General features: G+C 41.1%; 1 protein-coding gene across 1 annotated transcript; it reads left to right on the top strand.

Annotated features, from left to right (window-relative positions):
* SGCB (sarcoglycan beta) lies at positions 1-27,917 on the top strand. Its single transcript, XM_052641750.1, has 6 exons — positions 1-39; positions 9,326-9,535; positions 17,681-17,866; positions 18,602-18,793; positions 19,118-19,249; positions 24,390-27,917. Exons 1-6 carry the CDS (start codon positions 10-12, stop codon positions 24,591-24,593), a joined length of 954 nt encoding a protein of 317 aa, XP_052497710.1. The 5' UTR covers positions 1-9; the 3' UTR covers positions 24,594-27,917.

Here is a 27,917-nt window from a genome sequence, read left to right as displayed (position 1 = left end):
CGCGGGAAGATGGCGGCGGCGGCGGCGGCCGCGGAGCAGGTCTGTGAGCCCCGCCGCAGCTCGGGGCTGGAGGGCCGGGGGAGGCCGGGGTCCTGCCGGTGAGGTCCTCCTTAGGACCGGCCGGCGGGGGCTGGGGTGCGAGGGCGGGCTCCGCGGGGCGGGGCTGGGCGGGAGCTGTCCGCAGCCCGGGATGCTGGCGAAGGCCGGGCGGGACCCCGGGCAAGGGGCTCCGGGGTGGATAAGGGGGAGCCCTCCGCGGGCTCCCGGCCTGGCCTGGCTGTCCCTCGGCGGGGTCAGGAGGGGCGCTGTCCTGGAGGCCCGGGATGGGGTCGAGGCAGCCGGGAGCCTCCGCCAGGACGTACTGGGGACGTGCCTGCTCCGTGGCCAGCGAAGATGCGGGTAAAAATAACCCCAGCCGACGAGCCGCCAGCCTCCCCCGATACCAGCCAAGAAACAGTCAGCTGTTGTTGGGTATCAGCTTGCGGCCACTTCTTGTGTGCCATCCCCCTAGGCTGACAGCCGCGTTTCTCCTCCCGCTTTGGTTCTGGAGACTAAGTCACAATCAGTATAAGACTGTCTCCTATCCAATTGGTTTAAAATCATTTTTTAAAAATCCTTTATCAAGTATTTCCTTATCTGCATTGTGAACTTGTAACTTAGAATAGCTTAAAAGGCTATTTTCTTCCCCAAAAGCAGGCTATACATTATGCACACATTTACACACACACAAACACACACACACACACACCTGTAGTTACTAGGGTGATTTGTTATAATAAAAATAATTTTGATAGTCTCTCCCCCCGCTTAACTATTATTTCCCTTTAAAAATACTGTGGTAGGATAGTTGCTTTGGAAAAGTCTCATTCTTCAGCATTGTTGAAAAAAATAAATGAGCCAAGTAGCCAACATTCTGTTTCCAGAAAAATCTTGTCTGAAAGTAATTAACTGCTTTTAGAGACATAGTAGGTAGATATCACTGGAACAGTCATGCTGAGCACCATGAAAAATAAAAGACATGACATCTGCCTTCAAAGTTAAAGTCAAACTGCCAGATAAATGCAGAAAAATCAGCTAAAGATGGTAGGCAAGCTACAGGACCTAACAATAAAATGTAAAGGAATGAGTGAAATTGAAAGGAGACAAAGCTTCTTGCAGTTGTTGAGATTGAAATTGTCCTTTGCTTCTGTGATTTCCCTCCTGAATTATCAGCGCCTGTTTTTAGATGGTTCTTTTTTCATGTGCATCACCTGTTGATACTCTTGGAAGTTCCAACTAGTTTCTGTCTTGCTTTACACAAAGACTGGGCAATCTGATCCATCCCTTATTCTCCACTTCAGAGTTAGGTATTTATGTCTCCAGTCTGAATTTAACTGAATTTTCCATGGGCACCCCAAACTCAGAAATTTTTAATGGTGAATGGTGCATTACACTCACCATTAAAAGGGCTCCATTCACTTGGTTTACCTTGCCACAAGCAGGACTGGCTCAAGGGAGCTCAGAATGGACCCACCTTTGGGTTAATGCTCTGCTCTCCCAGGCTTGGTACTTGAGCAGAGAACCTCACATTTTCTTTTTGCTTTAGACCCCACAAATTATGTATCAGGCCCTATTTGGGGGTCATCTTAGATCCCCCTAAGTAACACTCACATCCAGTCAATCACCGGGTCCTTTCAGTTCTGCCTCTTAAGGACTCTCCCAAATCTTGATGTGCAGTGTCAAAATTCAGTCAAGCCCTCATTTGAACTGTTAGGGAAACCTGCTCTTGATATCTCCATCTCTAAATTCATCTATTCCAGTTCAACTCTTCTTGGTTTAGTTTTGCTATAATGCAAATCTGTATCACTAACCTATTTTAAATCCCCATTGCCTTCAGAATAGAGTCTGTCATTCTTGATGTGGTACTTATATCTACTCATTTATTGATCCCTAACCACATCTTGGGGCTTCCCAATGGCTCAGTGGTCAGGAATCTGCCTGCAAAGCAGGAGACCCAAGTTTAGTCCCTGGGTGGGGAAGATCCCCTGGAGGAGGGCATGCCAAGCCACTCCAGTATTCTTGCCTGGAGAATCCCATGAACAGAAGAGCCTGGCGGGGTTCAGTCCATAGGGTTGCAAGGAGTCAGACATGACTAAAGAGACTTAGCATGCAAGCACAACCACATCACACTGCTTCTTTTGTCCCATTCGTATACTCATCTTCACCATCCATATAAAATTACCAACATTAGTTTGCACAAGATGACCTCTACTCAGTTTCGTGATGTTTCCTCTGCCTGGAATGCCTTTCTCTGTACTTTACTTGGCTAACTTTTGTTTGTCCTTCAATGTTCAACTGAAGCCCCAGCTTTTTTGGAGAATCTTCAACTGATGACCTTACTTGATAAGTCAGAGGGTATTCCTCTTATGCACTCTTTTCAGTTTCATTGCTTTACGACTGCACTTGCCATGTTGAACTGTAATTGCTAGTGACTCCATCTATCTACTCTGCTGGCCCGTAAGTAAGTTTGTTGAGAGTAGGTGCAGTGCCTTGCACGTCTTGGTAGTCTGGAATATCTGGCATATAGCAACTCATCAGTAAATGGTAAGTGCAAAGAATGAAATATACTGATGTACATGAATTGACAGAGAAAAGTAACGAATTCATCCCAGGAAGGTAAGATTTGCCCTGTCTTTCTCTTATGTAGTCCTGTATTCAGATTCTGGCTAAGAGTTCTAAATTGCCCATCTGACATCACTGTCATAATCCTATACTGAATCTGTGAAAATTAGAAGCAAATTCACTTTCCCTAAGATATTCTACTTCCTCTGGCCAAAAATCTACCAAAATACAAATTCAACTCTAAAATGTTTGCAGTGTCGACAAGCCCTCATAGTTTCTGCACCTCTCATGGATACACAACCTACATGACTGTATTCAGCAACTTGTTTTGTGTTAAACCTGTTGAGTAGATTGAATGATCTTCTACAAAGCTTTTCTTACTGCTTCAGTTTAGTTCAGTTCAGTCGCTCAGTTGTGTCCGACTCTTTGCGACTCCATGAACCACAGCACGCCAGGCCTCCCTATCAATCACCAACTCCCAGAGTCCACCCAAACCCATTTCCATTGAGTCAGCGATGCCATCCAACCATCTCATCTTCTGTCGTCCCCTCCTCCTTCTGCCCTCAATCTTTCCCAGCATCAGGGTCTGTTCAAATGAGTCAGTTCTTCACATCAGGTGGCCAAAGTATTGGAGTTTCAGCTTCAGCATCAGTCCTACCAATGAACACCCAGGACTGATCTCCTTCAGAATGGACTGGTTGGATCTCCTTGCTGTCCAAGGGACTCTCAAGAGTCTTTTCCAGCACCACAGTTCAAAAGCATCAATTCTTCAGCGCCCAGCTTTCTTCACAGTCTAACTCTCATATCCATACATGACCACTGGAAAAACCATAGCCTCTACTAGACAGACCTTTGTTGACAGAATAATGTCTCTGCTTTTTAATATGCTGTCTAGGTTGGTCATAACTTTCCTCCCAAGGAGTAAGTGTCTTAATTTCATGGCTGCAGTCACCATCTGCAGTGATTTTGGAGCATCTATTTCTGTTTTATTGACTCTGCCAAAGCCTTTGACTGTGTGGATCACAATAAACTGTGGATAATTCAGAAAGAGATGGGAATACCAGACCACCTCACCTGCCTCTTGAGAAACCTGTATGCAGGTCATGAAGCAACAGTTAGAACTGGATGGAACAACAGACTGATTCCAAATAGTAAAAGGAGTACGTTAAGGCTGTATATTGTCATCCTGCTTATTTAACTTATGTGCAGAGTACATCATGAGAAACATTGGGCTGGAGGAAGTGCAAGCTGGAATCAAGATAGCCAGGAGAAATATCAGTAACCTCAGATATGCAGATGATACCACCTTTATGGCAGAAAGTGAAGAACTAAAGAGCCTCTTGATGAAAATGAAAGAGGAGAATGAAAAAGTTGGCTTAAAGCTCAACATTCAGAAAACTAAGATCATGGCATCCGGTCCCATCACTTCATGGCAAATAGATGGGGAAACAGTGGCTGACTTTATTTTTCTGGGCTCCAAAATCACTGCAGATGGTGATTACAGCCATGAAATTAAAAGATGCTTACTCTTACTGCTTGGTGAAGTTTAAAAAATTTTGTCTGCCACATTACCCACAATGATTATTCTTGTCTTTTTCTGTTTTCCATAAGCCCTCAACCAGCCTGCTATCCCTGCAACCACAGTAAGATTCCAGCTGCCCTCTCCACTCTTTATTGAGAGATGACCTTGCCTTTTATATCCCGAGGAAAAATAGAAATGGTTTCTCTTCCTGGTGTGAACTATTTGAATGAAGTGGGAGCCCACCTTTTAAGACTCTTCCGTACATTCACTTTCTTTCCTGTCTCCTGGAGGATCTTATTTCCCTCATTACTCTGCCCTACTCTGAGGTATCTGGTCTTTGTCCTTCTTGGCATGTTTCCCTATGCCATCAAACATGTGAGTCTTCCTACAAATTGTTGGAGGGAAGGGACAGAAAGATCCTAACAACAAGAACAAGCAGTTTTCCTCTGACAGTACCTAATTCTTTAGTTATAGTCTTCTCTCTTAAAATAAATGTGCACTTGCTGGCATCTTTTCAGGACTATTTCTGCTAACAGTTTGCTACTCAGAGTTTGAAAGTCACAGAGGCGATTGTTACCATATTAAGTTCAGCAGTGCTGCACATCCTTAGTTTTCCTGTATCTCTCATTTTCCATTGTTCCTGCACAAAGTTTTCCAAGAGTACTTCCTTGGCTCTTTGTTCTTTTGCTCTATACAAGGGGTCCCTGACTTCCAGGACCCAATGCCTGACAATCTGAGGTGTAGCTGGTGGACTAATAATGGAAATACAGTGCGCAATAAATGTAATGCCCTTGAATCATCCCCAAACCATCCCCCTACACCCCAGTCTGTGGAAAAATTGTCTCCCATGATACCGATCCCTGGTGCCACAAAAAGGGTTGGGGACCACTGCTTCACGTTGTTTCTTTACAGTAGACCTATGTTAGTCTCATGGATTTAATTTACTTTGAAGCTGAAGATTCTCAAATTTGTCAAGTCCTGACTGACCTAATATCTCATGCCGTCTTTCTCATTGCCTTTGAGGCATGCGGTCGTTTCTCATTCAGTTCAAATGCAGCGTATGTAAAATCTCCCTGCTTCATTCCCCATGTTTAACTAGTCACCATTCAGTAAACGTGAGGGGCTTTTTTTTTTTTTCTTAAACCTGGCTACAAATTCACTCAATTCTTCTCTTGACGTCTGTTTTGAATTTCTCCTTTTTCATCCGACCTGTTTTAGGCCCTCAATACCTCGGTTTCCCTTACGACAACATCCCAGCAGCGTGCTGCTGCTCCTAACCTACTTCAGTTGTGTCCAACTCTGCCCCATAGACGGCAGCCCACCAGGCTCCCCTGTCCCTGGGATTCTCCAGGCAAGAGTACTGGAGTGGGTTGCCATTTCCTTCTCCAATGCATGAAAGTGAAAAGTGAAAGTAACATCACGCGGTTGTGTCTGACCCTCAGCGACCCCATGGACTGCAGCCTTCCAGGTTCCTCCATCCAGGGGTTTTCCAGGCAAGAGTACTGGAGTGGGGTGCCATTGCCTTCTCCGATCCCAGCAGGCTACTTGCTAATATTCTCCTCTTTCCTGTGTCTCCTGCAAATACTCACACATTTAGCATCAAACATATATCATTCATATTCAGAGACCTCTAGTGACTCGCCAATAAACAGATGTAAAGACTAGAATTTGTTCACAGGTGTCCCAAAACTTCCACAATCTGTCCTCCTTTTCCACCTTGATCCTTCCTGCATTGCCAGATCTGACCCACCTGCTCCTTCTGGTTTCCGTGACAACTCCAAGCCATGCTGTCTCTTCTCCTATGAACTCCACAGCATGTATTGTCTGTACTATTGATTTTGGCATCAGAGCATACAGAATACGTTATTGCATTGCTAACTATTTTGCGTACCCAAATCACATTTGTAATATCTGGAGGATAAGAATCTTGTCCTGTGTTTCTTTTGTATTCCTATGTATGGGATTAATGTTAAAGCGTAAAGGGCTTAAAAAATGCTTATTCAATAAATTAATTTTCTCAAAGCTCTCAAAAATATGAAAGTTGGGCAGTAAGCATTTCTACTCTTTCCTTTTATGTTCATGATATACCAAATAATCACCTACAGTGTCATTCAGCCGTAGTCAGAGGTTCTCAAATTTTTTGGTCTCCAGTTCTCTTTATACTCTTCAAAATGAAAATCCCAAAGAGAACAAGCTGTGGTTTTGTAGGGGAAATCAAGAGAAATTAAGTCTGAAGGAATATCTGGTATCTAAGATTATTAGATGTATTCATTTCAGTAAAATATAATTGAGTGCCTTGTTGTTGTTCAGTCGCCAAGTTGTGTCTGACTCTTTGGGACCCCATGGACCACAGCACACCCGGCCTCCCTGTCCTTCACCAACTCCTGGCGCTTACTCAAACTCATGTCCATCGAGTCGGTGATGCCATCCAACCATCTCATCCTCTGTTGCCCCCTTCTCCCACCTTCAGTCTTTCCCAGCATCAGGGTCTTTTCCAGTGAGTCAGCTGTTCACATCAGGTGGCCAATGTACTGGAGTTTCAGCTTCAACGTCAGTCCTTCCAATGAACACCCAGGACTGATCTCCTTTAGGATGGACTGGTTGGATCTCCTTGCAGTCCAAGGGATTCTCAAGTCTTCTTCAACACCACAGTTCAAAAGCATCAATTCTTCGGTGCTCAGTTTTCTTCACAATCCAACTCTCACATCCATACATGACCACTGGAAAAACCATAGCCTTGACCAGACGGACCTTTGTTGGAAAAGTAACATCTCTGCTTTTTAACATGCTGTCTAGGTTGGTCATAACTTTCCTTCCAAGGAGCAAGCGTCTTTTCATTTCATGGCTGCAATCACCATCTGCAGTGATTTTGGACCCCCCAAAATAAAGTCTGTCACTGTTTCCACTGTTTCCCCATCTATTTGAGCTGAAGTGATGGGACCAGATGCCATGATCTTAGTTTTCTGAATGTTGAGCTTTAAGCCAACTTTTTAGTCTCTTCTTTCACTTTCATCAAGAGGCTCTTTAGCTCTTCGCTTTCTGCCATAAGGATTGTGTCATCTGTATATCTGAGGTTATTGATATTTCTCCCGGCAATCTTGATTCCAGCTTGTGCTTCACCCAGCCCAGCATTTCTCATGATGTATTCTGCATATAAGTTAAATGAGCAGAGTGACAATATACAGCCTTGACATACTCCTTTCCCTATTTGGAACCAGTCTGTTGTCCCATGTCCAGTTCTAACTAGGCCAGAATGCTGGAGTGGGTAGCCTGTCCCTTCTCCAGGGGATCTTCCCAACCCAGGAATCGAACCCAGGTCTCCCGCATTGCAGGCAGATTCTTTACCAGCTGAGCCAGATGGGAAGACAGAAAAATCATACCTTTGACTATGTGGACCCTTGTCGGTGAAGTGATGTCTCTGCTTTTTAATATGCTGTCTAGGTTTGTCATAGCTTTTCTTCCATGGAGCAAGCGTCTTTTAATTTCCTGGCTACTGTCACCACAGTGACTTTGGAGCCCAAGAAAATAAAATCTGTCACTGTTTCCACTTTTTCCACATCTATTTGCCATGAAGTGATGGGAGTAGATCCCTTGATCTTAGTTTTTTGAATGCTGAATTTTAAGCCAGCTTTTTCACTCTTCTCTTTAACCCTCATCAAGAGACTCTTTATTTCCTCTTTGCTTTCTGCCATTAGAATGGCATCATCTGCATCTCTGAGGTTGTTGATATTTCCCCGGCAATGTCCGCAGCACAGTGGTTGCTGTATGGAAACTTGATGTAGCCAGTGGGCTTCCCTGGTGGCTCCACCTGTCAGTGCGAGAGACTCAGGTTTGATCCCTGGGTCAGGAAGATCCCCTGGAGAAATGGCAGTTTTCTGGAAATGGCAATCCACTCTAGTATTCTTGCCTGGGCAGTCTCATGAACAGAGCAGCCTTGTGGGCTATAGTTCACAGGACATGACTCAGTGACTAAACAGCAAATGTTAATCAGTACAGTTCCTTCATGGTAGCTTAACCTATACACTAGTGAATGAGTTGTAAAAATAAAAACTTTTTATGGCATAAAGTATCACAGTCATATCATATCCTTTTTAAAAAGCCAGTGATATGGGATTATCGGCTGATAACCAGTTTCTCCAGTTAAGAGACAGAGAGACTGTACATAATATAATTCTTTAAAAACAGTAAGGAAATTGTTATTAATTTTATATTAACTCTTACCTTATGTATCTACATGTTTTATATATTCATAGCAAATCTTTTTCTTAATTTTTAAATTGTTGAAAATCTCTTTCTTTAAATTGTTGAAAATCTCCAAAATTTTTTCCAATACGTTTGTTGAAAAAAATCCACATATAAGTGGATCCATGCCATTCAAACCCATTTTGTTCTAGGGTCATCTGCACATTCATGAGAGAAGAGTAAAAAAAAGAAAACAACATCATAGTGGGTTTCTTTTGAAAATGATTTTCTCCCTCCAGACACTTGAAGGATTTCAAGGAACCTCTCCATGGTTTCCTAGCCCATACTTTGAAAACTGCTGGTCTAGGATAATACTAACTTTAGCCAACTGGAGTGATAAGTAAAGTGTATTAGCCTTTTAAAATTCTTTTCATGTAAATGAAATACATATATATATGATTAAGCAGATCTTTATAAATCATTAATAAAAACAGTTCCACTGTAGAGTGTGTCTATCAGCTCTCCCCCAAAATGAGCTGGCTGTTCACTCTAATGATGGTAGGACTATTCAAAGCAGATAGTGGAAGTCTGTTATCAGACTGTTATCTATAACCCTTCTCAGTACAGTCATGTCCCTGCTTGGAGCCTGCAACTCAACATGTGTGTGCATGCATGCTAAGTCACTTCAGTTGTGTCCAACTCTTTGCAACCCTTTGAACTGTAGCCCACCAGGCTCTGTCCATGGGGATTCTCCAGACAAGAATACTAGATAGAGTGGGTTGCCATGCCCTCCTCCAGAGGATCTTTCCAACCCAGGGAACAAACCATGTCTCCTGTATTGGCAGATGGGTTCTTCACCACTAGCGTCACCTAGGAAGCCCCAGTGCAACATGACTTGAGGTTTATTAGTAGAAAATGTATCACTAACCAATTTAGCTTTCTTTTCTTATGAATTTGCACCTAACAAATAATGCATCCAAAATAGTATAGCTGCTCCATTGTGTTGTATTTTGTTTTTAGCAAAGTTCCAATGGTCCTGTGAAGAAGTCCATGCGTGAGAAGGCTGTTGAGAGAAGGAATGTCAATAAAGAGCACAACAGTAACTTTAAAGCTGGCTATATTCCAATTGATGAAGATCGCCTCCATAAAACGGGACTGAGAGGGAGAAAGGGCAATTTAGCCATCTGTGTGATTATCCTCCTGTTTATCCTGGCTGTCATCAATTTAATTGTGAGTATTTAGCACAGAGTATTCTTTTCTTAACTGTTTTTAGTGAAATCATGGTAAAGAATCTGCCTGAAATGTGGGAGACCCAGATTCAGTCAGTCCCTCAGTTGGGACGATCCCCTGGAGAAGGAAATGGCAACCCACTCCAGTATTCTTGCCTGGAGAGTTCCATGGACAGAGGAGCCAGTCTACAGTCCATGGGGTTGCCAAGAGTCAGACACAACTGAGCGACTAACACTCTCTTACCTCATTTTTTTGGCATTTAGCTTTACTGTACTTTGCCTTTACTGTATTTTTTACAGGTTGAAGGTTTCTGGCAGCTTTGTTCCAGGCATGCCTGTTAGTGCCAGGCATGGCAGCATGCTCACTTTTTCCAGCAGCATCTGCTCACCTCAGTCTCCTTGTCACAGTTTAGGAATTTTCACTACATCTCAGAGTTTTTCTCATTATTATATTTCTTATGGTGATCTCTGACCAGTGATCTTTAATATTACCATTGTAATTGTGCGGGGTTCCCGCTATCCCCATCCATAAAAGATGGTGAATTTAATTGATAAATGTTTTATACATCCTGATTGCTCCATCCACTAGCCCTTCCCCCCTTTCACTCTTTCTCTCCCTCTACTTGAGGTAAAGTGAAGTGAAGTGAAGTCACTTGGTCATGTCCGACTCCTGTCACGCTCCTCTGTGCATGGGATTTTCCAGGCAAGAATACTGGAGTGGGTTGCCATTTCCTTCTCCAGGGGATCTTCCCAACCCAGGGATGTAACCTGGGTCTCCTGCATTGCAGGCAGACTCCTTACTGGCTGAGCCATTCTCTAAGAGGCCCTTCCCATGGCCTCTTAAGTGTTCAAGTGACAGGAGGAGTTGCAAGTATCTCTCAGTTTAAATCAAAAGTTAGGTATGATTAAGCTTAGTGAGGAAGGTACATGACAAGCTGAGATCAGTTGAAAGCTAGGTCTGTTATGCCAAACACTTAGACAAGTTGTGAATGCAAAGAAAAAGGAAATTGAAGGTCCTACTCTAGGGAATTCCTTGGTGGTCCAGTGGTTAGGATTTGACACTTTGACTGTCAAAGTGCCAAGTTCAATCCCTGGTCGAGAAATTAAGATCTCACAAGCTTTGCAGCACAACAACAACAACAAACTTAATTCCTATTCTAGAGAACACATGAATGGTAAGAAAACAAAATAGTTTTATTGCTGATACAGAAAAAAGTTTTACTTGTCTGGATGGAAGATCAAACCAGCCACAAAATTCTCTTAAGTCAAAGCCAAATCCAGAGTAACCAACACCTTTCAATTCTATGAAGGCTGAGAGAGGTAAGGAAGCTGCAGAAGTTTGAAGCTAATGGAGGTTGGTTGATGGCGTTTAAGAAAAAAGGCTCTCTATAACATAAAAGTACAAGGTGAAATAACCTGTGCTGATATAGAAGCTGCAACAAGTTATCTAGAAGACCTACCTAAGATCATTACTGAAGGTGACTTCACTAAATGACAGATTATCAATGCAGACAAAACAGCCTTATATTGGAAGAAGATGCCATCTAAGACTTTCTTAGCTAGAGAGGAGAAGCCAGTGCCTGGCTTCAGAGCTTCAGAGGACAGGCTGATTCTCTTGTTAGGGGCTGAGACAGCCAGTGACTTTAAGTTGCATCCAGCGCTTATTTGCCATTTGGAAAATCTTAGGGCCCTAAGAATTAGGCTAAATCTTCTGTGTCTGGGCTCTGTAAGTGGAACAACCAAGTCTGGATAACTGCACACTTGTTTACAGCATAGTTTACTGAATATTTTAAGCCCACTGTTGAGATTTGCTGCTCAGGAAAAAAAAAAGTTTCTTTCAAAATGTTACTGCTCATTGATGATGCGTCAGTCACCTAAGAGCTCTGATAGAGATGTACAGTGTTGTTTCTACTGTAGATGTAGTGTTGTTTTCATGCCTGGTAACACAACATCCAGTCTGCAGCCCATCAATCAAGCAGTAATTTTGACTTCCAGGTCTTATTAAGAAATACATTTATTTATTAAGAAAAAAGAAATACATTTTTCAAGGAGAATAGCTACCATAGATAGTGACTCCTCTGATGGATCTGGGCAAAGTAAGTTGAAAAGCCTTTGGAAAGAGTTCATTATTCCAGATGTTATCAGGAACAATGGGGGTTTATGGGAAGAGGTCAAAATATCAGTGTACACAGGAGTTTGAAAGAAGTTGATTGCAGTCCTTATGCTTGACTTTGAGGGGTCCAAGACTTCAGTGGATCAGGTAACTATAGATGTAGTAGAAATATCAAGATAATTAGAAATAGAGCCTGAAGATGTGATAAATTGCTACCATGCCCCCATAAAGGATAAAGAGTTGCTTCTTACGGATGAGCAAAGAAAGTGGTTTCATGAGGTAATCTCCTCCTGAGGGAAGATGCTATGAAGATTATGGACATGACAATAAGGGATTTAGAAGTGAAGTGAAGTGAAGTGAAGTCGCTCAGTCGTGTCCAACTCTTTGTGATGCCATGGACTGTAGCCTACCAGGCTCCTCTATCCATGGGATTTTCCAGGCAATAGTCCTAGAGTGGATTGCCATTTCCTTCTCCAGGGGATCTTCCCAACACAGGGATCGAACCCAGGTCTCCCACATTGTAGACAGACGCTTTACCATCTGAGCCACCAGGGAAGTCAAAGGATTTAGAGTGTTACATAAATTTAGTTGATAAAGCAGTGGCAGGTCCTGCAGAGATGCTTCAAAGCCTTGTTAAGAATGTTTGGATCTCCATGAAGCCCTACTGTACCCACGTTTACCTGGAGATTTGGGTAGGCATGGCTTCATCATTTATAAAATCAGGAGTGCTGATAAAAGAGGTTAAGCCTTGAAAGCTTCCAGTCCTGCACCTGCTCGTGGTCATCATTAACCAGCTTTACTTGAGTGGGACGTAGGTCCGACTGTGTTGTGGGAACACAGGATGTTGTGTATGCTTGTAGCAGTGCTGCTGCTCTCGGGCATGAATAAATGTGCCTGTGAGGACCTCTCCCCCGCCACACACACACACACACACACACACACACACACACACACATAGCAGGATTTGAGAGGATTGGCTCCGATTTTGAAAGAAGTCCTACTGTAGGTAAAATGCTATCAGCTATGTGTACTACAGAAAAGTCATGAAAGGAAGAGTCAGTGCAGCAAACTTCATTATCATCTTATTTTTAAAAATTGCCACAGCCACCCCAGCCCTTCAGCAACCACCACCCCGATCTGTCAGCAGCCATGAAGTCAAGGCAAGACCCTCCACCAACAAAGAGTTTATACTCACTAAGTGCTCAGGTGATAGCATTTTTTAGCAAAAAGGTATTTTTTCATTAAGGTATGTACTTTTTTTTTTTGGCCTCACCTCATGGCTTGCATGGAGAAGGTAATGACACCCCACTCCACTACTCTTGCCTGGAAAATCCCATGGATGGAGGAGCCTGGTAGGCTGCAGTCCTGGGTCGCTAAGGGTTGGACACGACTGAGCGACTTCATTTTCACTTTTCACTTTCATTCACTGGAGAAGGAAATGGCAACCCACTCCAGTGTTCTTGCATGGAGAATCCCAGGGACAGGGGAGCCTGGTGGGCTGCCATCTCTGGGGTCGCACAGAGTCGGACACAACTGAAGTGACTTGGCAGCAGCAGCAGCATGGCTTGCAGGATCTTAGTTCCCCGACTAGAGCTCAAACTCAGATCCTCAGCAGTGAGAGTGCTGGGTCCTAACCACTGGACCACCAGGTGTACCAACAGGATTCCCTGAAAGTTGTTTTTTGTTGCACACTTAATAGACTACAGTATAGTGTAACCTTAAGTTTTATATGCACTTGGAAGCCAAAAAAGTTTGTGTGACTTGCTTTATTACAATATTCACTTTATTGCTATTATCTGGAATCAAACCCACAATATTATGAAGTATGCCTGTATATGTTTTATCTCATACTGAATTTTAATGAATATTTTCTCTATGAAAACCTAGTGTGCTAATATTGCCATCATCAACTTAAAAAATAGCCACAACCTAAAAGTTGTGAATTATGTTTTATTCTGTGGGTATTTTTAGAATTTCAAACCTTTAGGACTTCAGACCCGGTAGACAGCATATCAGCTGACCCTGAGAGAACTGCTCTGAGGAGGTTAGGGGACGAGCCAGGTTATATAGAAGTTTTGCAACAAAGGGCAGGTAGTCTGAACAGCAAAAGAGTATAGTTAATTAAAGGAAGCCAGATATCCCAGGTTAAAGAATTTATCAATTTTCTGTGCATGGGAAGATGCAAGAATCTGAGTTTCCTGGGATCATTGCTTTCGTATGCATCTCAGCTATCTGGGGCCAGTGTCCTGTGTTTTTCACATCCTGAGCATCCCTGGGGCTCACCATAAGGATTGGTTGCAGTCTGATGGCTGGTATTCTCCATCCTAAGTGTCCTTGCTGTTGCTTCAGTCGTGTCTGACTCTGTGCGACCCCATAGACGGCAGCCCACCAGGCTCCCCCATCCCTGAGATTCTCGAGGCAAGAACACTGGAGTGGGTTGCCATTTCCTTCTCCAATGCATGAGAGTGAAAAGTGAAAGTGAAGTTGCTCAGTCGTGTCTGACTCTTCGTGACCCCATGGACTGCAGCCTATCAGGCTCCTCCATCCATGGGATTTTCCAGGCAAGAGTACTGGAGTGGGGTGCCATCGCCTTCTCCTAAGTGTCCTTAGGGCTCATCAACTCACATTGAAGGGCTGCAGTTGCTGATGACTGTGACATCCTTGTATACTGATATGGCAGGAAATACTTCATTTCTCACCATGTACTAATTTTACTTAGAAAAATAGACTCTTTCCTTTAAACAACTTAACTTTTAAAAGATTAGCATCAACTCAACAGAAGAGACCTTTCCCAAGATGATTTTATTGGCTTCATCTCTCGTAAAAATACACTGCTTCATGTTTTCTTTCAACTTTTCCCAAATTTACTTTTGCCTCCTCAGCTTAAAAATAGTGAACCTTGGATGCAGTAGACTAGTTTACACCAAGGTATGAGGAGTTGGTGTATTACCTTTTCCAAAGAAAATTGCTTTCTTAAAGAAGGAGACTTTTTAATAAATATTTATTTATTCATTCATTTGGCTGTGTCAGGTCTCAGTTGTAGCACATGGGTTTAGTTGCCCCGCAACACGCGGGATCTTAGTTCCTTGACCAGGGATCGAACTCACGTCCCTGGCATTGCAAGGCACATTCTTAACCACTGGACCACCAGGAAAGTCCCTTAAAGAAGACTCTTAACTCAAGGTTGAAACTATCTGAGAGTTAAATGTGAAACCCTCTGGCATGTGTGTGGACAGACATTTTCAGAGAGTGATTATTGGTATCCCTAACACCGATCATGAACATGGATGCCGCAGTTCTAAAGGGATTCCGTTTACTGTATTCTTTACTTCTAATACTCTTAAGTCAGTCCTTATATTTTATGTACATCCAAAACATTTGTGTCTAATTCTTCACTTAAATTAAAAGAGCTGAAACTGTAAGTAGCTTTACTAGGAGCACATGTTCTGAATTTATTTTATTGAAAAGTTATGGTTAAGATGGCAAAAAAGAAAAAAAAAAGACATTTTTCATCCCCTTCTGCTCTAAAAAGTTCAACCTAAGGTTACAATGTCAAGAAGCAGAAATATCTTGGAAGAAAGCGGGAGGCAATCAGAATTCTAAATCATAATATTCGAAGACAAAAAGGAGGATGAGGAATGGCAACTTACCAGAGAAGAGAAACTGCATGTTGGGGAGGGTGTTGCAGAGAGCATTGGTGGAAGTGCCTTGCAGAATCCTAAAAAACCTCAGGAAGTGGAAGTACAAGTTCCTTGAAAAGCAGGAGTGAGAGGGAAACCGAAAACAGAGAGCATCTTTGAAAAATCCGTAGAAGGAGCCATGCGATCCCCAGCCCCGCTCCCCTTCCAGCCAGCAGTCATGGAGCTGCCCCTCCTCACCCTGCGCTGAACCAGACAGGATTCTTTCTGCCTGAGGGTAGGCATGGGTTTCCATAGGAAAGCAGGGGAGTCCTGCACCCTGAGCCTTGAGGCTCCCTTATCCTCATCCCCCACCTCCAGCTCCCTGCACCAGGCTTACATTCTCTGGGCAAGATCTGAAGATGCTGACACTTGGCAGGTTCCCGTGAAAAAGCTACCTAAATCCCCTACTGTGAAGCCTGTCAGTTACTAGCCTCACCCCACACAGAGACCTTTCCATGAACTTTTTATAACCACTGTGTTAACTATGAACACAGCCACAGGGATCAGTAAATTTTTATGGAATGCTCCCAGAATTGAGAAATGATTGAGAACAAAAGCACCCAAACCACAGAGAAAATAGGAATTCAGGGAAATAGGGAAAATGTAGCAAATGACAGTAAAGTTAGATGTCTGGATAAGGAAGCCATGTACGTGTACACAGTATCAGGGCTTCCTTGATAGCTCAGTTGGTAGAGAATCTGCCTGTAATGCAGGAGATCCCAGTTTGATTCCTGGGTTGGGAAGATCCACTGGAGAAGGGATAGGCTGCCCACTCCAGTATTCTTGGGCTTCCCCTGTGGCTCAGGTGGTAATGTACCTGCAATGCGGGAGACCTGGGTCTGATCCCAGGGTTGGGAAGATCCCCTGGGGAAAGGAAGAATGTTATCAAATAAACCAAGAAAATTTGAAAACTACTATTCTGGGTCCACGTGTGTGTGTGAAGTCGCTTCAGTCGTATCTGACTCTTCAACCCTAAGGACCGTAGCCTGCCAGGCTCCTCTGTCCATGGGATTCTCCAGACAACAGTACTGAATGGGTTGCTATTTCCTACTCCAGGGATTTTCCCCACCCAGAGATTGAACTGGCATCTCTTAAGTCTCCTGCATTAGTAGGCAGGTACTTTATCACTAGCACCACCTGCGAAGCCCATTCTGGGTCCAGCAAATGCCTAAAAAAGACTCACACCAAAGCTATCACTGTAAAATTTAAGAAGATCAGGAATAAAGCAAAGATCTTAAAATCTTCCAGATAATTTTTTTAAAAGATTATATATAAAAAACACAAAATCAGATTGGCATCAGACCTTTCAAAAGTAGTGCTGAAAACTAGCAGGCAGGAAAGCAAGGGCTTTCAAAATTCAGACAGAAAATAATTTCAAATCTAGGAATGTGTGTCAAGCTAAACTATCAATCAAATGTGAAAGATTATAGAGACGTTTTCTTAGCCGTGCTCAAAAGATACTTACTTTCCATACATTCTTCCTAAGGAAGCCGTGGGTGACTGCTTTACTGAAAGGTACTAAACCAAGAAGGTTGAAGACAAGGATACAGCAAACTGGGTACCCTACACTGGAGAAAGAAAAAGGAAGCTGTAGCGTGAAAGGGAAGGGAAAGCTCAGGATAACAGCTGTGAGGCAGACCCAGAACAGACTAGAGGCAGAAGATGAGGGTTCCAGAAAGAGTTCCTGGGAGAGGAAAAGAATACATTTTCTGAGAGGTTTGGACTTTTAGAACATTTTATTGAGAGACATTTTACAGAAATGTTGGAGAGTTTGAAAAGACTTAGTCTGATACTCAGAGAAATTTAGCAAATGAGGGAAAGACAAGTGTTAAACTCTGAAAGACACAAAGCCCGAGAAAAGAACTGCCATCATAGTACAGTGTTTGGCTTGGTGTGAATAATATTTATATTGTCACAATGGCTGAGAATGGATGTAACGTGGGCTGGAGTTAGGGGAGAGGAAATAGAAGTGAGCTAAAATTCTCATCTGCTAAAACAGATTAATAGATAACAATCTAAAATGGATCGGTAAAGACATAGCACACACATTATGTAGAAATATGGAGAGAAGTTCTAGACAAAAATAGCTAAAATTGCTTAAAGTGGACAAGATACAGAGGGGGGTGAAAGAAATAAACTGCTTCCTTTTTTTAACTTTTAGTTATTTGTATATAATACCTTGATTAAAATAAAATTGGTTTTGTTTGTAAGTGGAAACCCAGTTTATGTGTTTATGTCACTGATGAAACCATTCAGGAAGTTTAATCCTTTGGCAGCTGCCTTTTCTGTTTGCTTTCAAGTTGTGTTAAGAATGTATGCTACCTATCAACAGTGGGTTTGATTCCTATTTTAGATAACACTTGTTATCTGGGCTGTGATTCGCATTGGACCAAATGGCTGTGACAGCATGGAGTTTCATGAAAGTGGTCTGCTTCGATTTAAACAAGTATCTGACATGGGAGTTATACATCCTCTTTATAAGAGCACAGTAGGAGGAAGGCGAAATGAAAATTTAGTCATCACTGGCAACAACCAGCCTGTAAGTAACCATATTATTTGAGAAACATTAGAGAAAAATTCTTGGTAAAAACCTCAAGTTGATTGTTTGAAATGGATATTTTCCTTTAGAGAAAATTCATAATTATATTTGATAATATTGGCCTTGTAATCTATTAATATTCAGTACTTTCTTAATATTCTAGGTTTTGTTTATGGTAACATTTTCTGGGATAGATATAATTACTGTAAGAATGCTTAGTTACTCGTTTTCTCCTCCATATGAAGAAACCATTTTATAAAGCACCTTCATCCCACCCTCGCCTTCCCCCACTGTGTCCAATATGACATTGTAAAGCAGTTATCCTCCAGTTAAAAATAAATTTTAAGAATCATTATCTTCCCAGGTTAGAATAACCTCTACTCTCTGGGTGTCTGGTAGGGAAATACGTCCATCTAGTCAGTGGCAACCCCTGCCAAGTGGCTAATATAACTGACCAGAACCTGAAGGAAGCATCCTTACTGGCCCTGCCCATCTTAGCTCTGGGTCCTTGTGCTCGGCAACCATCTGTTTTCTGCCAAGCATTACAGCACATAAGCATGTAAGCCCTCATTTGAAAGAACTCTTCTCCCAAGTGGGTGGAGGGAGTCAGAGAGAGGCAGTGAAGATTACTTGAAGTTAAAAGTCTGTTACTGTAGAGTTTTTGATAATGCTCTTGATGAATTTTGGATGCAGCCTTTTTCAAAAACATATTCATGATGAAGTGTTTTTCTGAAGATTGTTTTTCAGCAAGGGACAACAAAGCTCAGTGTAGAAAAGAACAAAACTTCTATTACAAGTGACATTGGCATGCAGTTTTTCGACCCAAGGACTCAAAATATCTTATTCAGCACAGACTATGAAACTCATGAGTTTCATTTGCCAAGTGGAGTGAAAAGTCTGAATGTTCAAAAAGCATCTACTGAAAGGGTATGGTTTATTTTCTTTGCTTTATTAATGGAAGAGAATTACTGTCTAGAGTTACAAAGTGTGTATTGGGGGGAGGCAGTTTTACTGATACAGTGCTGGGAAAGAAATAACTCCAAAATAGTGGAAAAGATTAGTTCTACATTTGTCATCAACTGGTTTGTGTGATCATTATCAAATCATCTCTTTACATCTATAAAATATGAATAAAAATACTTGCCTTTCATATTTTTTCATTGAAACTTCTACTCTTCTATCTCTAATAATAATTCTCACTTTAATTTAGAAATTCTTCATCACTAGTTTTTTTTTTTTTTTAATTTTCAGATTACTAGCAATGCTACTAGTGACTTAAATATAAAAGTTGATGGGCGTGCTATTGTCCGTGGAAATGAAGGCGTGTTCATTATGGGCAAAACCATTGAATTCCACATGGGTGGTAATATGGAGTTAAAGGCTGTGAGTATTTTTTGAATTTAAGTGAATTGCTAGATTCTTGGGTACATAAACTCATATTTGGAAAGTATAGTTATGAAAAATGATAGTGTATTTGTATTTTTTTGACATGGAAAGATGTTCACAATAGATTATGAAGTGGAAGTAAGTTGTAAAACAATGTGTGAAATACTTCATTTTTATTTTTCAGATTATATGTATGTTTATAAAAACCTGGAAGGTTATGCCAAAATGTCAACAATAGTTAGTTATGGCCAGCAGGGTAACAGATGCTTATTTTATTTCTGCTTGCCTGTTATTTTCTAAAAAAAAATTTTTTTGCATAATGATGCCTTTATTATTTTAAAAAGCAAGCAAACAAAAAAAACCTTCTTAAAGAATATCAAAATAACCATCCATGCCCTGAAGTTTTTTTGGGTTTTTTCAGATATTTCATATCTCTTCCTGGGTTTTGTATCTAGTGATGTAAAAATCAATTAGTCAATATATAAAATGTGTTTTTATTTATATATCTATTTAATTGTAAAGGAAAAAGATTTTGTCTTTATTATACCTGTTGAAAAGCACAGTTTTCTTTGTGCCTCACAGACTATATCTGAACTTTAATAGGTAACATATTTCATGTAAGGGAGCCATAAGTCCAAAAACATTTTACCTGTTTCATAATTCTGGTCAAAGTATATTTATTCAGAATGTGTTTTGGGCACCTGCTCTATGCTATCTAACTAAAGCCAATTAAATTTATCAAGCATTAAATAACAAAGATGAACTTAAACCTAAGGACTTACAAAATAATTCTTTCCTTTAAAAAAATGGTTTTTTCACTTTCATAAATATCTTTTTCCTCTGAAGAACATGTACCAGTCTATAAATAGTAAATATGAACATAAAATGTGATTCTTATCAGAAGCTCAGTATCAGTGCTGAGTACTCTTTGTGTACCCTGTAGAAAGAAGCCATCCATCTGAGAGAGTAATAGTGTCACAGAGGGGCTGCTGTTCTCCACATCAGAAACTCAGAAGCAAGAGCTGTGACTGATTTGTTTATACCCATTAGCAAATTACCTAAATCTTTTAATTTTTTCTGCTTGAAAATTCTACCTGTTGTTAATGTGACATACTTTGAAATACACACACACACACACCCCCCAATATCTCCACAGTTAAAGAAAAAGAAGCCAGTGTTGAAAAGATAATTAGCTTTATCTTTCAGCTAATATCAGAGGTTGGTTTTTAAGTGTGTGGCTAATCATTAGGAAGAATCTTATCAATTAAACTGCTTTTTTAAAAAAATGTGCTAAAACAGATATGCTATCACTTATATATGTAATCTAAGAAATAATACAAATGAATCTATATACAAAATAGAAACTGATCCATGGACATTGAAAACAAACATGGCTACTAAAGGGTAAAGAAAGGCAGGCAGGGAGAGAGAAATTAGGAGTGTGGGATTAATAGATACAAATTACTATACATAAACAAGACAACAAGGATTTACTGTATGGCACAGAGAACTATATTCAAAATCTTGTCATAACTTATAACGGAAGATAACCCAAAAAAACAGATGTATGACTGAATCACCTTGCTGTACACCTAAAACTAATACAATATTGTAAATTAACTGTTCAGTCATTCACTCGTGTCCGACTCTTTGCAACCCCATGAATTGCAGCACACCAGGCCTCCCTGTCCATCACCAACTCCCGGAGTTTACCCAAACTCATGTCCATCGAGTCGGTGATGCCATCCAGCCATCTCATCCTCTGTCATCCCCTTCTCCTCCTGCCCCCATCCCTCCCAGCATCAGTCTTTTCCAAGGAGTCAACTCTTCACATGAGGTGGCCAAAGTACTGGAGTTTCAGCTTTAGCATCAGTCCTTCCAAAGAAATCCCAGGGCTGATCTCCTTTAGGATGGACTGGTTGGATCTCCTTGCAGTCCAAGGGACTCTCAAGAGTCTTCTCCAATACCACAGTCCAAAGGCATCAATTCTTCAGCACTCAGCTTTCTTCACAGTCCAGCTCTCACACCCATACATGACCACTGGAAAAACCATAGCTTTGACTAGACAGACCTTAGTCAGCAAAGTAATGTCTCTGCTTTTGAATATGCTATCTAGGTTGGTCATAACTTTTCTTCCAAGGAGTAAGCGTCTTTTAATTTCATGGCTGCAGTCACCATCTGCAGTGATTTTGGAGCCCAAAAAAGTAAACTCTGACACTGTTTCCACTGTTTCCCCATCTATTTGAGCTGAAGTGATGGGACCAGATGCCATGATCTTCGTTTTCTGAATGTTGAGCTTTAAGCCAACTTTTTCACTCTCCTCTTTCACTTTCATCAAGAGGCTTTTGAGTTCCTCTTTACTTTCTGCCATAAGGGTGGTGTCATCTGCATATCTGAGGTTATTGATACTTCTCCCAGCAGTCTTGATTCCAGCTTGTGCTATACTTCCATTAAAAAAAAACCTGCTTTACAAATTTAAAGAAAGTAAAATTACATGACCACAAGATGGCAGCATTGGAACAAAATTTGAAAATTCCATATACTATCTCAATTCCATGTACTATCTCTGAAAGAGACTGGAATACCAGACCACCTGACCTGCCTCCTGAGAAATCTGTATACAGGTCAGGAAGCAACAGTTAGAACTGGACATGGAACAACAGACTGGTTCCAAATAGGAAAAGGAGTACGTCAAGGCTGTATATTGTCACCCTGCTTATTTAACTTATATGCAGAGTACATCATGAGAAATGGTGGGCTGGAAGAAGCACAAGCTGGAATCAAGATAGCCGGGAGAAATATCAATAACCTCAGATATGCAGAAAACACTACCCTTATGGAACAAAGTGAAGAAGAACTAAAGAGCCTCTTGAAAGTGAAAGAAGAGAGTGGAAAAGTTGGCTTAAAACTCAACATTCAGAAAACTAAGATCATGGCATCTGGTCCTATCACTTCATGGCAAATAGATGGGGAAATAAAATTTAAAAATAAAGCATTCTTTATTTTGGGGGGCTTCAAAATCACTGCAGATGGTGATTGCAGCCATGAAGTTAAAAGATGCTTGCTCCTTGGAAGGAAAGTTATGACCAGCCTAGACAGCATATTAAAAAGCAGAGACATTACTTTGTCAATAAACGTCCATCTAGTCAAGGCTATGGTTTTTCCAGTAATCTTGTATGGATGTGAGAGTTGGACTGTAAAAAAGCTGAGTGCCAAAGAATTGATGCTTTTGAACTGTGTTGGAGAAAACTCTTGATAGTCCCTTGGACAGCAAAGAGATCCAACCAGTCCATCCTAAAGGAAATCAGTCCTGAATATTCATTGGAAGGACTGATGTTGCAGCTGAAACTAATACTTGCCCACCTGATGCGAAGAGCTGACTCATTTGAAAAGACCCTGATGCTGGGAAAGACTGAGTGCAGGGGGAAGAGGGGACGACAGGATGAGATGGTTGGAGGACATCACCGACTCGACGGACATGAATTTGAGTAAGCTCCGGGAGTTGGTGATGGCCAGGGAGGCCTGGCGTGCTGCAGTCCATGGGGTCGCAAAGAGTCGCACACGATTGAGCAACTGAACAACGACAACAACAACATCACTAACATAATCAATTAACTGTTTCCATCGCTTCATAATCAACTTTCTCTCAGTGCTTTAAACACCCTCTATAAGCTGATGACTCTCAACTTTGGAACTTCTTTCTCCCCTGAACTAAGATTCATATATCCAACTGCCTTCCCACCTTTCCATTTCAGTGTCTAATAGGCCTCTCAAACGCAGCACGTCTAAAAGTCTGCATATCCTCCCTCCCTCCCCAAACATGTATTTCTCCCAGTGTTCCCATCTTGGTAAACAGTGCCCATTGGTTCATCAGCAGAGCCCACGGGCTCTACCTTCAGAAGATGTGCAGAGCCTGGCTGATGATCGCCACCTCCTCCACCATGGTGCAGACCACCGTCATTTCCTGCCTGCACTGCCAAAACAGCCTCCTCTTTCATCCCTGTACGCAATTCTCTATAAAAACAGCAGAGAAATCCTTTTTAAAAGATCATGTCACTTCTCTATTCAGAACCCTCCAAATGTCTTCCCATAAAATCCAAAGTCCATTCCCTGGCCCCATGTGTCTGGCCCCTGGTTCTTTCAGTGACTCACCTCCTTCAGCCACACTGGCCTCCTGTCTGTTCCTGGAACACAAGTCCCGCGTGCATATTGTTCTTTCCTTTGCCCCATCACCCACATGCCCTTCTCCCTCATGTGACCCAGTTTCCATCAGACTGTGACCTTATCAGAGAGGCCTTCCTTGACCTTCCTCGGTAAAGTAGAACCGCACCTGGTCACTCTCTCTCTACTTATCCTGACTTGCTCTTCTCAGATGATGATTGTTTTACCTCTTAAGATGTTTATTGTCTGCCCCTCCCCAGTAAAACATCAGTGTATGAGGACTTGAACTTTGCCTGTCTGTTTACTGCTGTGTACTCAACACCAAGAATAGTGTCTGACACACAGCAGCCATTTAAAAATTAATCACTGAATGAAGGAAAAGAAGAAAAGGGAAGAAGGGAGAGAGAGGAGTTCCAAAACAGAAAAAGAGTCTGCAGTACAATAGTGCTCCTGGGACAGTGGGCTTGAAGAGAACTTCCAAGCAGTCTTCTTTGAGTATCTGGTCTTCAAAATTATATGGCTTGAATCTTCATTTATGGTGTTACCAAAAATAATTGGAAATTAAAATTACTTTTCTCTAAGAGAGAAACGTTTTCTAGTTTTTCTTTTTCTGTTCATTGTCAGAAACATCTCAATCAGACACTTGGTTAAAACTCTCTTAAGCAGTAGCAAATGAAAAAGATCTGAGACTCGATCAGTGTCAGTCTTATGTGCACTTAGGAATTTTGATATAATTTTTAGCTAACTGAGAAATAAATTGTGTTAAGTGTATAAATACACCTTATGAACAGTTACTAAGTGGTCACTTGTTGAATTTTGATTGGTTTGGGGATTTTTTTGTTGTTATTTTGGTCATGAGTTTACTCTATCTTACCACCTTCTATTCTTGCTCATATTTCAGTGAGTTTTGTTTATTATTTTTGTTCTGTCCCTTCTTGTGGGTGTAAATAAACTGTAATGATTTTTCTCCTGATAGGAAAACAGCATCATCCTGAATGGAACTGTGATGGTCAGCACGGCTCGCCTGCCAAGTTCCTCCAGCGGAGACCAGTTTGGTGGTGATGACTGGGTGCGTTACAAACTCTGTATGTGCGCTGACGGAATGCTCTTCAGAGTGCAGGTGACGGGTCAGAACATGGGCTGCCAGACCTCAGACAACCCCTGTGGAGACCCGTACTAGAAGAACCCAAGAGGACATCAGTAGATTCGTATTGTGACTTAACTTTTTATCTTTTTAAGAGGAGGCACGCATATCATGTTTTTACGGAGTTTGTGATAACTCATAATTATTTTATCTGCAGTGCACTGCGGCATCTATTATGTAGTCTCCATGTTTAAGATAGTCTCAGAGAGCCTAAATTCTAATACATTTCATTGAGTTGCACTGATCTTCAATTTACGGTTCTCTAAAATTATTGAGAGAAGTGAATGTAATCAAAAGTAATCTTTAAAGAAGTATTTTTTTAATGCCACTGTTCCTGTCTAAAGGATAAAGGGATGAAGCAACTGTTTAGACTCACTGTAAGTAACTTTTGGTAACTAATGGGGATAGACCCACTTAAGATATTTAAAGGTACACCATCAATAAATGTTACATGTTCTGTCTCTTGGCTTCTAAGAGGAAAGAGAGATTTTTAGTGTATTACTTTCAACTATATTCTCGCATACAAGTGAGGTCACTAAAGAGCTTCACATATGGGAGATAGTAAGGAACTAAAGGTCCGTCTCGTCACAGCTATGGTTTTTCCAGTAGTCATGTATGGATGTGAGAGTTGGGCTATAAAGTTGAATGCTGAAGAATTGATGCTTTTGAACTGTGGTGTTGGAGAAGACTCTTGAGAGTCCCTTGGACTGCAAGGAGATCCAACCAGTCCATTCTAAAGGAAATCAGTCTGAATATTCATTGGAAGGACTGATGTTGAAGCTGAAACTCCAATACTTTGGCCACCTAATGCGAAGAGCTGACTCATTTGAAAAGACCCTGATGCTGAGAAAGATTGAAGGCAGGAGGAGAAGGGGACGACAGAGGATGAGATGGTTGGATGGCATCACCGACTCAAGGGACATGAGTTTGAGTAAACTCTGGGAGTTGGTGATGGACAGGGAGGCCTGGAGTGCTGCAGTCCATGGGGTCACAAAGAGTTGGACACGACTGAGTGACTGAACTGAACTGATGGTTCCTTAGTTTTGCACTAGGAAGAAAATACTCAAGAGAATGTTCACTCATTAAATATTGATTTACTTGTTAAATACTGTGTTCGCAATGTGGTAGAAATGAAAGCACCATCTCAGCTTTAACTAGTAAATGATGATAGCTGTCACTTGTTGAGCATCTTACACTGCTAGGCATTGTCCTAAGCATTGCACATGTAATGTCTAGTTCTCACTACAAACTCAAAAGCAGTTGGTATCCCAGTTGACCCATTTAGGAAACTGAGGATTAGAGAAGTTAAGAAACTTGCCTGAGGAAAGAACAGAGTTGAGATTGGAATTCAGATGTGATTCAAACCTAGATGGACCTGTTTCTAAATACCACATTCTTTTTATCACTATTGTACTGGATTTTTAGGTATTTAAAACTCTAGAAAGATGAACAGAGGCTAATTCAGACTTACCTATGCAGATAAGAATCAAAACAGTTGTGCTACTCTAGATAAAAGAAAATCAATCTCCTGTCAAATAACTGACCAGTCAATGTCAGATTTTAAAGCTTCTTAAGCCAATTCCCAAATATTATACTACAGAAAGGTCATAGTTGTGGGTTACCCCCATTCCCCAACTGGGGTGCCTGAATGGGTAAAGGGGTTGCCAAGATATGTATACCTCAGCCTTTGGGGTGGCATAGTGGGAGACCGGGAGGTCATGTCCCAGGTGAACCCTGCTGGCCAGAGATGGCTGGTGAGTTTACCCCAGCGAGCCAGACAGATATTAACCTTTTTAATATGTGCCAAACCTTGAGAAGAGTCAGCAAGCACTGGACTAAAGGGCACTAATGCAGGAAGTAATACAAGTAATTTTTATGTAAGATGAGAATTGATCTTTGCTTCTAATGTCAGCACCCATTGTAATGATTTACAACCCTCAAGCCTGTTGGCTTTTAATGTGTTTCATATTTGACTTAAAAGGAATTCTGGTATTATTAACACACATGCAACATCAGGAAGAGAGACTTCAAAGTAGTGTACCATAAAGTAGGCAGCAGAGATAAACCGTAATCCCCATTTTGCATTTAATTATAACAGTATTCTGCCCTTGACACTTTGAACTATATAGATGAGAAAATCAGTATTGTCACAGTCTCTATGATGGAAAAACCAAACCAGAATACAGTAGAGACTGACTTGCCTATTACTGAGTACAGTTTTTAAGTGAAGAACAAAAGAGAGGAAGTGAAATTTATGCCCTCTGGGTATTGTTAGTTGTAGTGATATTCAAAACCCATATGAATATATTCAGTTTCATTTAATATCTGAATGATATTCAGAAAAAATCCATTGGAATTTTCATTCAGCGGCTCAGTATGTTTGTAAATTTTACATTCATTACATGTCTGCTTTATTTAGATTTGCTTTGCAGTTTTGTTTAGATAAATATTTTTACAAAAACCACAAAACACTATGTTACAAAGTATTATTTATTGAATGTAATTCATGAAGCAGTCTATTTTTACTTCTCTCAGAAATAACTTGTTTTTGATACATTTCCATAAAGTGCTTTGGACATGAGAGAATATTTTGATATTTTTAAAGAACTGATTGTTAAGGTAACAGGTATAGTATTTTAGGACACTTTACAGGTAGCTTTTGCTTCTTCATCGAAACATAGACCTGGAAAATTCCCTGGGAAGCAGAACAAGAACAAACCATCCATTTTGTGTAACAGGAAAGCCTCAGCTACTCTTTCTTCCCATCAGATGGTATTTTTCTATAAACTGAATTCTTAACTCTGCCTCTTCTGATTCCTCCCCTGCATCAAGCACTGATACGACAGGCAACAGACGTAGGGTGAGTAGAGGACAAGTCAGACAAGATCCCAGGAAAATGGGGCATCCCACGCTTGTTTAAATAACTGTGCTCCTTTAGAGGTAGATGACGATGACAAGGGGGACAAATGAAATGAAAGCAAGGTATTTTAGAGGCTGTCTAATGGGCAGGTAGGAAGAATGCAAAACAGCACACAGTAGGGACTGTCTATGTGTTGTCTGTAATATTTAAAAATATACTTGTGTTCTTTTTGCATTATGAAAAAAACAAATGGTGTATGATAGTTTTGAATGAACAGTGAAAGTTCTACCTACTTTTGAGTGAGTTCTTTAAAAGAATGAGGATGTTACGGTGCTAAACTTGACAAAAGAGAGACCATTGGAATGCTAATAATTTTAGTAACCTCTTTTCAAAGTATTGAGGGGGCAAAGATTACAAATTATGCCATATAAAAATAAACATATAAATCTGTTTTGAGTTACTAATTTGACTTTCAGTTGATTCAGTTTGTAATAACTATT

The sequence above is a fragment of the Budorcas taxicolor genome, chromosome 6 (assembly GCF_023091745.1).
Source record: "Budorcas taxicolor isolate Tak-1 chromosome 6, Takin1.1, whole genome shotgun sequence".
NCBI classification, from domain to species: Eukaryota; Metazoa; Chordata; class Mammalia; order Artiodactyla; family Bovidae; genus Budorcas; species Budorcas taxicolor.
Note: the sequence above shows the minus strand (reverse complement) of the source record. Positions and strands in the feature narration are given on the sequence as shown.